Source organism: Neopsephotus bourkii, unplaced genomic scaffold, assembly GCF_033783945.1.
Source record: "Neopsephotus bourkii isolate Nb327-2 ecotype Australia unplaced genomic scaffold, CSIRO-AGI_Nbou_v1 NB_284, whole genome shotgun sequence".
Lineage (NCBI taxonomy): Eukaryota > Metazoa > Chordata > Aves > Psittaciformes > Psittacidae > Neopsephotus > Neopsephotus bourkii.
In genome coordinates this window covers 2,062,535-2,075,839 of record NW_026900793.1, presented here as the reverse complement: position 1 = coordinate 2,075,839, position 13,305 = coordinate 2,062,535, and the positions used below count along the sequence as shown (strand labels likewise).

Genomic DNA, 13,305 nt, shown 5'->3' with positions numbered 1-13,305 from the left:
ATGCATCTCTGGCAGTCAATAATATTCGTCTTATCAAAGACAAGCAGACCCAACAAAATAGAGGCTTTGCGTTTGTGCAGCTGTCTTCTGCTATGGTGAGGGCCTCATTGATGCACTGGGGGGAAACAGCCTGTTACGGCATTTGTGTAGCTAAAGTATGTAGAGCCTTTGAGCTGTCTGAAGGACCACCCCAGTTCACTGAGGGTGTGTCAGAGTCTTCCATCATTGCAGTTTGGAAAAAAGGTAGGATGTTTTGAGCACATGGGAAAGCTATTTTTGTAGCAGAATGCTGTTCTGAAGTGAAGGCTAGTTTTGTGCTTGGATCACAGCAATAATGGTCTGGGATCATATTTCATTCACAGAACTTAAGGTCCAGGGTGTATGTTGTGGGAAAAGGTGCACAGAATAGGGCCCCTTCCACCTGGGTGAGGGAAGGAGAGGGATCTTGTTGCTTTGCAGCATCCAGTGGAAGGGTATAGGGACAGGAGAGACTTTTGAGGGTACATAGGGACTGGACAGCAGGCAACAGCCATAAGCCAAAACATGGGAAATTGCAGAAGGTACAAGGAAAACCTAACTGAAGGAGGTCAGCTACTGGCATGGGTTCCATGAAGGGTGGTAGAATCTCTGTTCCTGGAGGTATGTAAAAGATGGGTGGATATGGCACTGAGGGACATGATTTAGTGGTGCACTTGGCAGTATCAGGTTTACAGCTGGATTTGATTTTAAAGGTGTTTTCCAACTTAAATGATTCTGTGAGGCTATATACTAAACTTCAACAGCCGCATGATCTGTCTGGAGCTGCTTCAGGCAAAGGGGAGCAGTTTGGATAAAAACAAGTGCTTAACCTCAGTCTCTGCTGGCCTCCCTTTTGGAGTGATTTGGGGCAAACATCTGCATCATAAAACTAAGACTTTAGAACGTGTTTAATACTCTGTAATGCAGTGAAATGCTCACTGCAGATGGGCTGTGATTAGCCCCATTGAGCTTTTCTGCATGTGTCTAGTATGAGGAGACGGAGGTCTTCTTCCAGCTTTAGCTGTGTGTGAAAAGGCTGAGATCTGGGAAATGTGAACCTCAGTAAAGTGCTGTTTATAGTAATGAGTATTTCTCTTTATAGGATGCCTCTCAACTGCTGCAGATTTTACAAAGCCTTCAGCCTCCGTTAAAAATTGATGGCAAAACGATTGGTGTTGACTTTGCAAAGAGTGCCAGGAAGTGAGTTGTGGTAGTTGATTATTTTTTATCCTTTCCCGTGTTTATATTGGAGTACACCCAGGCTTGAGATTACTGTCACTCCAAAGCTTTGCTTCCCGTAAGTGTCTTGTGTTGCATGTGTCCCGCTTCTCACTGTGCATGAGGACAGTGAAAGGAGCATTTCCTACCACTCGTTTCCAGTCCTGTGAAGATAAGACCATAACTGCTTGTGTACACAGCACACTTGTTTCCTTGGAGACCCTGTGACTTGTTATTGACTGTACAATAATGAACCTAAATCCCTTTACTTGCCAGACTATGCTTTGGCTCATTCATTACAATCAGAATGTTTTGTAACTGCCAAGAAATCCATGTGTAAGGGCAGACTCCACCTCCTTGCACAGGGAGACGCTTCAGGAAAAAGCAGTGTTTACTCAGATGGGTGGTTTGTGTGCTTACAGGGACCTGCTGCTCCCAGATGGCAACAGAGTCAGCGCATTCTCAGTGGCAAGCACAGCCATAGCTGCAGCACAGTGGTCGTCCACACAGGTAGGGCTTGGAGGCTGTTCCTTACAGTCTTGCTTTCCTGAAAGTGAAAACAGGGCCTATCATTTCACTGCTGGCCACTTGGTTGAACTGACCAAAGCTGCTTTGACAGATGTGCTCTGACAGGCTGGATCCTGAGGAGTGTTAAAATGTTTAAATGCAGTAACTTTCCTCTCTCTGACAAAATCTACCTGCTCAAATTTCAGCCACAGACTGGAGAAGGCAACACCCTTGACTACAGCTACGTCCAGTCAGGACAGGAGGGCTATGCACAGTATGCTCAGGTTAGTAGTGGCAGTTGTGCTTTAACCAACCTATAGGGTATTTTAATTCGGGTATCTGCTCATCTTGCTTTGTCACTCATTTCCCACTGCAGTACTCCCAGGATTACCAGCAGTACTACCAAAATCAAGGGGGAGCATTGGACTCAGACACAGCTACCATATCAGGTAGTACTTCCAGTGTATGGGAGATGCTGTTTGTAAGGATAATTTTGCAACAGTGGTATTTTACCTTATTCTTTAGGTTACTTTATTGTGTAAAGGGAGACTTGGCTCATCTTGCTCTCAGGATGTCTGAATGAGCATGTGTTACTAGAGAACTGTTACAGATCTGGTTTAGACTAGTGACAAAAATCTTGAACTCGTGAGAACTGTGTAAGCAGCTCTAGACAAACCTTCAGTGCTGGCTGCTGTCAGAGGCCAGGAATCACTGACTTTAGAGCAGAATATTTGCTCCTGAAAAGGAAACCCTTGTCTGGGTAGAAAATACCTGCTGTGTATCTGTCTCCTTTTGAACATTTGTTGCCGTGTTTGGCTGCTGGAGCTGGAATTAGGAGCTGAAACTGTAAACAAAGGAATTTTAGGTCTAGGATGAAGTACAGTGTTTTACAAATCAGTTGGCTTACCATTATTGTTCTCTGTTGGCAGGAGCTCCGGTCACTACTACCACAGCTGCAGTTGTGTCCCAGAGTCCTCAGTTATACAATCAACAGACAAACTCACCTGACTCTCCGGTAATTACAGTGCTATTTTCTCCTTGCTTTTCACGCCATGGTTATGTGGGATATCTGGCTTAGCTGTGGCCTTTGCTCTTTAAAGTGGGTGGTACAGCAAAGCTTTATGGGTTAGTCACAGTGCTTGTCCTCATAAGTCACTTGTCATTTCGTTTCTACGATGGTTTTGCTCTTTAAAGGTGAGTGCTGGTGAAGAGGCAGTAACTGTTATATGCATGGTGTGGGCTTGGGCTTGGGCTTGGCTCACTGTCCTTGTTTTCATGTGCCTCTGTAATAGATTTTTCTAGTTGAGATTTCCTGGTTTTGTTTTTTCCAGACACAATCAGCACCGCCCACCACTAGCACTCAGGCACAAACAGCTCCCCCGACTGGAGTAGTCCCTGGAACCAAGTACGGTAAGCAGCGGAGTTACTCCTGGGGAAAGGGTACAGGTATCTGTCACTGTAGCAAGAGAGAGAGCTGGCTTTGGCCGAGTGCTCCAGCGGTGGAGCTGTCCCTGGAGAATGTGATCTGCATGGGTGATGAGGAGCCCTTTACAGACATGGCTGCTGTCATAGCAGCTGGTAATCTCAGAACTGTACTTGAAATGTGGAAAGGTACTGTGTGAATTCGACTGGAACAATCATGTCTCACACTTTTAATTTTTTTACAGCTGTCCCTGACACTTCCACCTACCAATATGATGAATCTTCAGGATATTATTATGATCCTGTAACAGGGCTCTACTATGATCCTAATTCCCAGGTAAACAGTTTCTTCCCATCTGTCTTAATTGTGAAGGTTCATTAGTTTCCTGTCTCTCATCATACAAATGAAATTCACTTTTGAGTGCACAAAATACTGCACGTAGCAGATAACTCGCCAGTGTGCATGGAGCTGGGACTTGAATTCTTTCTGACGCAGTCTTTATTTTTTCTCTTCTTTCCTTAGTTTTCTTCCTAGTTTGGCTCATACAGGATCAGCTGTTGTCACAGACACTGTAATTGAGTTATTCCATTGGAGAGTGCCCAGCAGAGTGCACCCAGCTCTGGGCTCTGGTGGTTTCTCTCTTGGGAGGGGCAAAAATTTCTCCGTAGTGCTGTTGGGCAGAATGCCTGTGTTAGGGGCAGATGTCTCAGCCACTCCATGCCTATTCTCTCCTTTATGGAGTCCGCAAAACTTGTCTGAACTGCGAAATACCTTCCCATCTGATGTGGTAGCGTGAATGAGACAGCTTGCTTGTGTTCTCCCTTGGATGCTTGGATGAGATGTTCAACTGTGTAACTGTCTTTTCCTCTGGCAGTATTACTACAATGCCTTAACCCAGCAGTACCTTTACTGGGATGGTGAAAAGGAGACCTACATGCCTGCTGCGGAAGGTATCGCGTACCAACAAACAGCTACCACAACCACCACCAAAGAAGTGAAGGAGAAGAAAGAGAAGCCTAAAAGTAAAACAGCACAACAGGTAAAAAGGTGGGATTGTAACTGGGCTAAAGTCTTCTTCTGTGGGATAATAGTTCTCCTTTTCCCTGACAAAGGAAATGCTAGGTTATTTGGTGGGGTGTGTGCCTGCAATTTGCAGGCGTTGCAGAGGGCTGAGGAGAGGAGGAGTTGGCAAGGCTTCAGTGCAGAAATAAGCTCTGCATAGGAGGAATGCATATGGAATCATGCCAAGAGCAGTGGGAGTATAACTGAGCCGTCACTTAGAGGATTAGATTGATAAGAAGGGTTCCTGCAGTAAACCAAGCAAGCTGCGGTATCTTTGAACGCTGTATACACGGAAAGCAGCTGCACTACATCCAGTGTCCTGTGATGTAAAAATAAAAGGTAGTGGGTTGACTTGTTCTGGAAGCTGTATGCAAGACTGAATCTCTGTCATAGAAGATTGATAGCTGTGAGGGGAGCTGTTTGAGCAAACCACTCTGCATTTCAGATTGCTAAAGATATGGAGCGCTGGGCAAAAAGTTTGAACAAGCAGAAAGAAAACTTCAAGAACAGCTTCCAGCCACTGAGTACCAGGGAGGAGGAGAGGAAAGAGTCAGCTGCTGCAGATGCAGGCTTTGCCCTCTTTGAGAAAAAGGTAAAAGTGCTGGCAGAAGTGTGCAGGGGGCGTGGGGTGGCAGAGAGCTCAGTGCTCATGGCATTCTTGTCTCCTCCAGGGAGCTCTTTCTGAGAGGCAGCAGATCTTGCCAGAGGTGTTGAAAAATGGGGATGATGAAAATCCGCTGAAGGTGAGTGGGAGCTACATGGCAGAGGTGTTCCCAGAGGTTACTGGTAAAGCATTTTACAGGAAGTCAAGCAGATGCAACCTTTCCAACCTGAATTTCCACAGCATCGTCTGTACAAGATGGTGGTAGAGGTTACAGTGTTCCAGTGCAAATGCATTATATTGGGTGGTGGAGGTATGCTGATAAAAGCTGCAATGTCTTCTAGTCTCAAGAGCTCAGTTGAGGTTTTGAGGCTTCTAGAAAGACTGTGCTCAAGTTATTATTTGGCTGGTGGGAGCTAACTCTTGCACCACAGTAGTATGTCATTCTTTCGAGTTGCATTTCATCCTTAGTAATGAGAGAGTGCTGCCCCATCCTGTGCAACACGTATCTCTTGTGTTCCTTTTCTGGGCTCTCCAGACCATGGGACACTGTTGCGTGCATCTTAACACTACACTTTCCTTTCCAGCGTGGCCTTGTGGCTGCCTACAGTGGTGACAGTGATAATGATGAGGACTTGCTGGAAAGAATGGAGAATGAAGAAGAGAAGCTGACTGACTGGAAGAAGATGGCCTGTCTGCTGTGTAGAAGGCAGTTCCCAAACAAAGATGCTCTGATTCGGCACCAGCAGTTGTCTGACTTGCATAAGGTAGTTGCTCTCTGCTATCAGGAGGGTACTTGGTTGCCATAACTTGGTGTGTAAACCATAGCCATGATGCACATTGCTTTTTGGAAAATGGTTCCTCTTAAGGCAGAAATGGCTGCAGGTGGATTGTTCTCTCCCGGAAGTCATCTGCTTACATAAAAAGAGTTGTCATGCATTTCATGTTAATGTGAATCTGTTTTTGTTGCAGCAAAACATGGATATCTACAGGAGATCAAAGCTTTCAGAGCAGGAGCTTGAAGCCTTGGAGCTGCGTGAGAGAGAGGTCAGTGGTAAGATTGAGCAGATGAGTAGCTATTGGAAAACCTGCACAGATAATACGTTGAGCTCTCCTTATCCTGATGCACGTCACTCAAGATAATCCTTGTAAGGCAGCCCCTTCTTGGGTCAAGGTTCAGAGCTGTCCTGGACAGAAGTGCCCCATATCCCACAGGTACCACTTACTAGGGAAGGAGGCTTCCAACTCCAGGGCAGCCATGCTGAGACCAGAAACCTTCACATGGCAGTGCACAGTTGGGACAGGCTTTTCCTACCCCAGTGCAGGCTCCATGTGTCCTAGGGACTTGCCTTTTAGGTTCTCCTTTCTGTGGTGGTAATCAAGCAGGCTGTGGTGGGCAGCTTTTTATAATAGCAGGCACTTGGCCTACTTGCATAGGTCAGAAGCTGAACAGAAGTGTCTTTAAATCAGTACTGAATATGATTACCTCATGCAGATGAAGTACAGAGATAGAGCAGCTGAGAGGCGGGAGAAGTACGGCATCCCGGAGCCACCGGAGCCGAAGCGCAAGAAGGTCTATGACGCTGGCACAGTGTATGTAGCCGACAGCTCCTTGGTCATTGCTTCAGTACACCGTGAACCATTTGGTTAACTCATCTCTTCTTCCTGCAGTAATTATGAGCAGCCTACCAAAGATGGCCTTGACAACAGCAATATAGGCAACAAGATGCTGCAGGCCATGGGCTGGAGGGAAGGCTCAGGCTTGGGAAGAAAATGTCAGGGCATCACAGCACCCATTGAGGTAAGTAGAGATGGGTGCTTTCCTATGAGGCTTGGTGCCTTTTATATCCAGAAGCACTTGCTGCTGCTGTTCTCCTGTGGAAGAAACTGCCATCCACAGGGCTGTGCTTCCTTCCATCGGAAGTCCACCCTGAGATGCTGTGACAGCAGTGTGGCACCTGAGCTGTGTACTCTAGTGCTGCTTGGGGTGGGCTGCCCTCCTTTGGCTTTCCTGGGCTTTGTCTGTACTCAGGCTTGAGCTTGTTCTGAGCAACTTCATTCTAGTTGCTGTTGGGAGTGGTGTGAGATGGTGCATATGCAGTCTTACCTTCTGGTGTCTGTTGGGCATCTCTGCAGAGCACCAGAAGCTGACTGGGCCGTGTCAGTGGAGTCCTGTGTGAGTTCTGTGAAGTCCTGAGTGGCAGTGTGACCTCTTACAGAGCTGAAGCATGTGTCTTTTCCCTTGCAGGCCCAAGTACGAATGAGAGGAGCTGGTTTGGGAGCCAAGGGCAGCTCCTACGGTGTGTCCACTGCAGATTCCTACAAAGATGCAGTGCGGAAAGCCATGTTCGCTCGCTTCACAGAGATGGAGTAATGCACTGTGGCCTGGAAAGCACGCACTTGTTAGCCAGAACTGACTGTTAAACTCTGTAGCCTTGGTGGCCTGGCTGTATGCTGGTTATGGCTGAGTGTTGACCATTTCATTCCCTTGGACTTTTTTTCCCCCTCTCGGCATGTAATACTTCCACGAGCAGACTGAACTGCCTCGACTTCATGCTGGGGAGCTCCTGGTTAGACCAAAAGGGATGCCGGTCGTTGTATGGAACTGTACATAGCATAATGTATTGTGTGTTGGAGCGTGTTGTCCAGATGCTGCTCTGCCCCCAGAGCAGGGGCAGGACCTGCTCGCTGTGGTTTCACACCTTCTGCTCTCATTTTGTTGTATTGTCTGTCTGGGTTTTTTTTTTTTTGTTTGTTTGTTTTTTTTTTTTTGGAGAACTTTGCTGTACATTTTGTATGATACATCTTTGTATAGACTTTTTGAAGACTTTGATTCTAGTTGCCAGTTTGGCTCATTTCCAAATGAAATACATCCAAAAGTTACCTTAAATGTTTCTCTGTGAATGAAGAATTAAGTTGCCAGTGCTTGCTTGTTCTTTCTGTGGTTCTTCTTCACTGATGAGGCTTCATCCCGAAGTTTTCTCCTCCATCTAGTGCTCTGCTCACCTTTCACCCTTGAGTGTGCCATGCCTTGTTCACAGTGTCTTTCTCATAGCTCCAGCATGGATGCTGGGGGACCATATCTTGCAGCCATTCTGCCATAGCTAGGGGAGCCTGAGAGGACTAGCAGAAACATCTTTTGTAGGTTCCAGGACCTGCTCAGGAGACCTTGGGTGTTCCAGCCAGTCCTCTGGTGGGTAGTGGGCTGAGGAGAGGGGGCAGCCTCAGTGGTGCCTGGGGGCGGACAGGGCGTTTGAGGCAGGTGTAGGGAGTGTGTGCAGACCCCCTGCTCTCTGAGGTTTCCCTCTGTTCAGGGCTGTCTTTGGGGTTTTCCTCTGCCTGTGCTGGTGTCTCAGGTGTTACTCGAGCCACGGTGAGCAGGGAATGGCTCAACCCTGGCCTCTGCCTCTACTGATACCTTTTGTTATGGGAGTTGCTCAGTCTTCCTTGTGCTAGGTAGCACTACAGCTGTGCACACAGTGGTTTAGGATGAAGCAAGAGCTGGTCTACCACCCTGCCTTGTGCAAGGTCCAAGGGTTGAGGCTGCTTCCCGGCAGCAGCCTTCCAGGGTGCAGTGAGCTGAGCTCTGCTGGCTGCCAGGTCTACCCTGGGCCCTGTGGCACGGGCAGGCCCCTACCGTCTTGGAGGGATGTCGCGCAGGGTGAGCTCCGCTGGGGGACGCTCCCTCTCCGCCTCGGGTGCCGCAGCACGGGTGCGCGGTGCTGGGCAACGGGAGTGGGGCCGTGTCGCTGCGCCTGTGCCGGGCAGTGCCACCAGGTGGCAGGCGCGGCCCGGCGGTCACCCTGCACAGGGCAGGGCCCAAGTGTGCTGCAGCGCCCAGGACTCAGGAGCCGCTGCTCCGGGCTGGGGGTAAGAGCGGGCGCAGGGCTGGCTACCGGGATGCAGCATCCTCTCTTAGCTCCGCAGAGGAAACTGGCTGCGCTGAAACAATCTCAGTGCCAGCTCTCTGCCTCAGTTCCTCCCCTTCGGGATGATGGTAAGGAGAGACAGGCCTGGCGCACTGCGGCGGGGCCCCTGCGGCAGCCTTCCCCGTGTATCCCGGCTGGCAGCGTGGCAAAGTGCTTTGCTGCTCTGGGCTGTAACCAGGGGCGTTGGTTCCCGGAAGGTGGGGTCAATGGGTCGATAAAGTGCATTTGTGCAGCTCAGCTTCTCCCCAGCCCATCAATCACCTACACAGTGCATCCTCCTGTGGGGCAATGCCTCACGCAAGAAGGGGCCTGCCTGTGCTGGGCACAGCATAGCCTGCTCCAGCTCCTGCAGTTTTCCAGCATTCTGCTGTGGCAAATGGTGCCCCAGTGCCAGCAGAATGGCTGCGGTGCAGACCAGGAGCGAGCTGTGGGGGCACAGCGTCCCTCGCTATCTGCTTGTGGGGATAACTGCTGGAGAGGGGTGCCCAGAGCAGGGCACACTCCTGGGGCTTAATGGGGGCTCTGGGGTCACAGCCCCACCCCGTGGTGGATGGGTCAAAGCCCCCTTCCTGGGGCAGGTGCTGCTGCTGGGGAAGGGGCACAGCATTGGCGCAGGCCCCCCTCTCCCAGGAATGGAGCAGCACATGGAGGCACTGCCTGCCAGCACCCGTGCCTCCAATTTAGGCAGCGCAATGTGGCTGTTCGTGACTGAATGCATTGTGACCCACTGCCTTCAGAGGGACACTGTGTTCCTGCCTCTGTGGGGACTGTCCTTGGGAGGTGGGGAAGCTGTGGGATGGGGCCAGCCCCACAAGCACACGGGGGTAAGGCAGGACCCTCTTGGAGCAGAAAGGAGCTTTGGCGGGCACCCATCCTGCTGGGGCTCATCAGACACGGGAGCTGCTGCTTCTCCTCGCGGCTGGTCCTGATGCAGGTTGCCCCAGGAGGGTGCTGGGCCATCCAAAGTGCCAGATAGGGCTGAAGCAGGTCCCGCCAGGGATGAGGACAGGGCTGCAGCCTGTGGCTCCTTGCAGTCATGGTCCAGCCGCAGGGTGACCTCCAGGGCCTCAGCACCAACCAGGCTGCAGCTCCTCCAGGCAGTTCAAGGTCTCTTTGGGACTAGTTTTAAGGTTCAGGGTTTTTCTGACTGGCTTTTCAGTGTTATTAATGCTCAGACTCCCGGGGCTGCTATGCCCTGGCTTTCCAAGCATCCGAGCTCCTGTGCACTAATTAAGGCCAGGAACCCGGCCAAGTCGTTTGCGTGAACAGCCTCTCTCCTGAGCATTCCCTAATCACTGGAGTCACCAGCCCACGGTGGAGCCCATCACTCTGTGTGGCCAGCCCCAGGCCTGCCTCCCTTGGCAGCTTGCAGGGTGCTGAAACACTGCCTGCAGACAGCAAAACATCCCTGTGCTGCTGCTCGGGGCTGCCAGAGACTCCAGGGTGCAGGCACCGGGCTGGAGCACTCAATGAAGCAACACACACCCAAGGAGCTCAGCTCGGTGCCAGGTCCTGGTGTGCATGGAGTTTGCTCTCCTGTGATCTCTCCCTGCCGTGCTTGCAGGATGGGTCCTGGGTAGAGCTGTGGCGCGTGTGTGTGCCCACTGCTGGCCAAAGTCAGGCAGCCACAACTCTGGGGGGTTTATAGCAGGGTTGCCTGAAATGGGACGTGGGTCTTGCTGCTGCAGTGGGGAGCCTGGGGTGGGGGGACACAGGCACATGCATGTGTGCACTGGTATGTGCTTGTGCAGCTGCCTGCATTTCTCTGCATGCGAGTGCGTGTGTGCCTACCTGTGCACTTACGCACCCATACACGTGTGCTTACCCCTCTCTCCAACTCCCCCACCAAGGAGTTAACACGGCTGCTTCCCTTTCCCTTCCCCACCATGTGGGTCTGCCCTCCCCCGAGCCACTAAATAGGTCTGAAATGCTTTGGAATGGCTCTGGAATCATTTTCCTTCCCTGCGTAAATGATTTCACCTGACTATGTCACAGCCACCCTGCTCTGGCCTCAGCTGTGGATCTGTGGCAGGGAGGACAGGCGGGCCACAGTGCAGCATCCTGCTGGTGTGCAGCGGGTACCACTGCAGCCCCACAGCAGCCCGTGTTTGCTGGGGGCTGCGCCGGGAGCAGGAGAAGGGCAGATGGTGTGGAGCATGCACAAAGGTAGCTCCTTCCCCAGGGGTGATGGCATCCTGCACTCTGCCATTCCAAGCCCTCTCCTGCCCCATGGCACAGAGCCTCTGTGACCCAGGCTGTGTCACCCTGGCAGCTCTTCCCACCCATCTCTGAGGGACCAGTGTGGATGAGGAAGAGGACGCCTGTGCATCATCCCTCACTGCTCCACCCGGGTGCTGTTTTGACCAAGAGCCTGTTTCTGGATTGGGAACCACATGGTCCCCTGCTGGGGTGGAAAAAACTGATTTTAATTGACTCGCCATCCGCAGCAATGTGGACCCAATTTGCAGCCCTGGGGGTGGAGCTGGGGGTTCTGGTGCTGTTGGAAGAAACCAAAAGCAAATGGGGGCTGGCATCCTTGGGACCTGCAGCCGCACGGGCACGTTATCCCTGCCAGGCAGCTGGGGGGGTGCCAGGCTGAGCGCAGACCCTGGGGCTCTGCCATGCAGGCAGCTCACCCTGTCCTGGGCAATTGGGCATCCTCCAGTGCTGGGCTGTCCCAGGGAAGGTGCTCCAGCCTCGCAGAGATGCTGGAACAGGAGAACTGGGAGGGTAAATAAACGGTTTCCTTGGCAGAGTCTTCCCTGCCGCCAGCAGTGAGTTGTCCATCACCTGACAGGCATGCTGGTCTGTTGGGCAAGGCACTGCTGGGCTTGATGCAGGCAGGGCCCTGAGATCCAGGGGCAAGCTGAGCCACCAAGGGTGTTTTGCACCCAGTAAGGTTGGCGTGTGTCCCAGGGTGCCTCAGTTTACCTCTTTTCCAGGGTGGAGTGCACCCCTTGCTCTGGGAGGAATCCCTGTACCCCATAGTCTTCTTCCCACAGGGCTGGTGAGGGGACTGAGTGTGTGTGATTGAAATGCAGAGCATGATCGATAAAAGGGTGGGGGACTGCTGGGGTGCCATGCAGTGCTGGGGTCCTGTTGGGTAGTGATGGGTGCAGGTGGTTGCCTGGTCCAGCTCAGCACACCCCACAACGGGGTCACCAACCAGCCCCATCAGAGCACTCAGGCCCCTTGCTGAGCACAGTGGGTTTGGAGGTGCTGTGGGGGCAGTGAGTGCACACCCAGCCCGGATGAGGTAGGGGGGCCCGAGCCCCCTGTGCTGCTCCAGGAGACACCCACTGGCCCCAGCCCTGCAGCCTGCATGGGCAGAGCAGGAGGAGCAGCTTGGGCCCTTCACCAGGCTGGGAAGCCAGGGAGCCCCTCACTGTCTCCACTGGGAAGGAGCTTGAATGGGAGACGGATTCCTGTCAGAAGCATTCGCACAGGGATTTGTCACCACATACAAACATCTCTTTCCCTCTTTCCCTTTTTGTTTTCCCTTTAACACAACCAGCGCTGAGGGGGTGTGTGGTGCAGGGGGAAATGGGGGCTGGGGATTCTGTGCTCCCAGTTCCTTGGATAAAACAATTTGGTGCTCGTTCCCCTCCTCTAAATGTTGGTTTGGAGAGAGAAACTGCTTCCTGCAGCAGGAAAAGCCAGGCAAGCGGGGGCACTGCATTTCCCCCCAGCATACCCCACCATGGGCCCTGACCTTGTCCTGGGCACCCGAAAGCATCCATGGGCTCTTGGAAGGTGCCTAAAGCCCACCACCCGCAGCTCCATCCCTCTCCCAGCCCAAATAAGGGTAGGATATGCCTGCAGCATCATTAGCACTCGTCTAGCCGCTGTGGTGTGGTTTGAACGCATTTGAAATGCACTTGAAAAAGGCGGATTTGATGGGAAGAATGTGATGGGTTTTTGTTCTCCGACCCCCTGGTTGAAGATATTGGTAATGAGGAGCTCTGACTTTCACTCGGGTTATTTTGGGATGGACTACTTTTTTTTTCTGAGCCGGTGGAAGACCATCAAAGCAACGCTTTGAAAAATGTCCCAGTGTATAAATAACTCTGCTGAGAGCAGGATAACGCGGGCTCCGCGCGCCGAGACGAGGCAGACGGCATCTGCCATGCGACGGCGCGTTAGAAAAGGGAATTATTCATCCCTTCCTCTAATTAACTGGGTACCGCTCACCTGGGCGGGGGGGATGGCCCAGCCTGGGAAGCACTCCTGGCCATGCCAGCGGAGCGGATGCTGCTTCTGGGGTCCCTCCGTGCGTGTCCCCTGGAGCCACGCAGGCAGCGGCTGGGAGCAGGCAGGTGGGTGCTGCCCTGCTGCATGGGGATGGCAGGAGGGTGAGCTGCTACTGGAAAACACGAATACCAGAGTATTCTCCATCACTGGGAAACACCTCCTCTGCCGCCTCACCAAGCTAAAACCCAGGCAAAGGGAGCACATGGGGGCAATCCCTTTGCAGCACACTGGTTGTGGGCTCTTAAGCGGTTTTATGGTGCCTGGGGCTGCAAGCATGGGGCATCCCAAAAAGGAGC

At 52.0% G+C, this 13,305-nt stretch overlaps 1 protein-coding gene across 1 annotated transcript in view; it reads left to right on the top strand.

The window, feature by feature from the left end:
• RBM5 (RNA binding motif protein 5) overlaps nucleotides 1-7,754 on the top strand; it is a 14,984-nt gene extending 7,230 nt beyond the window's left edge. Inside the window, exons 9-24 of the mRNA XM_061347060.1 lie at nucleotides 1-95; nucleotides 1,121-1,218; nucleotides 1,659-1,746; nucleotides 1,950-2,027; nucleotides 2,120-2,192; nucleotides 2,673-2,758; nucleotides 3,075-3,153; nucleotides 3,411-3,502; nucleotides 4,041-4,205; nucleotides 4,674-4,820; nucleotides 4,900-4,971; nucleotides 5,417-5,596; nucleotides 5,802-5,876; nucleotides 6,325-6,422; nucleotides 6,501-6,630; nucleotides 7,078-7,754. The exon at nucleotides 1-95 is cut by the window's left edge and continues 66 nt beyond it. Coding sequence (XP_061203044.1) covers nucleotides 1-95; nucleotides 1,121-1,218; nucleotides 1,659-1,746; nucleotides 1,950-2,027; nucleotides 2,120-2,192; nucleotides 2,673-2,758; nucleotides 3,075-3,153; nucleotides 3,411-3,502; nucleotides 4,041-4,205; nucleotides 4,674-4,820; nucleotides 4,900-4,971; nucleotides 5,417-5,596; nucleotides 5,802-5,876; nucleotides 6,325-6,422; nucleotides 6,501-6,630; nucleotides 7,078-7,203 — 1,682 coding nt within the window. The 3' untranslated portion in view covers nucleotides 7,204-7,754. The remainder of the gene's footprint in view (nucleotides 96-1,120; nucleotides 1,219-1,658; nucleotides 1,747-1,949; nucleotides 2,028-2,119; nucleotides 2,193-2,672; nucleotides 2,759-3,074; nucleotides 3,154-3,410; nucleotides 3,503-4,040; nucleotides 4,206-4,673; nucleotides 4,821-4,899; nucleotides 4,972-5,416; nucleotides 5,597-5,801; nucleotides 5,877-6,324; nucleotides 6,423-6,500; nucleotides 6,631-7,077) is intronic.
• The last annotated feature ends 5,551 nt before the right edge of the window (nucleotides 7,755-13,305 follow it).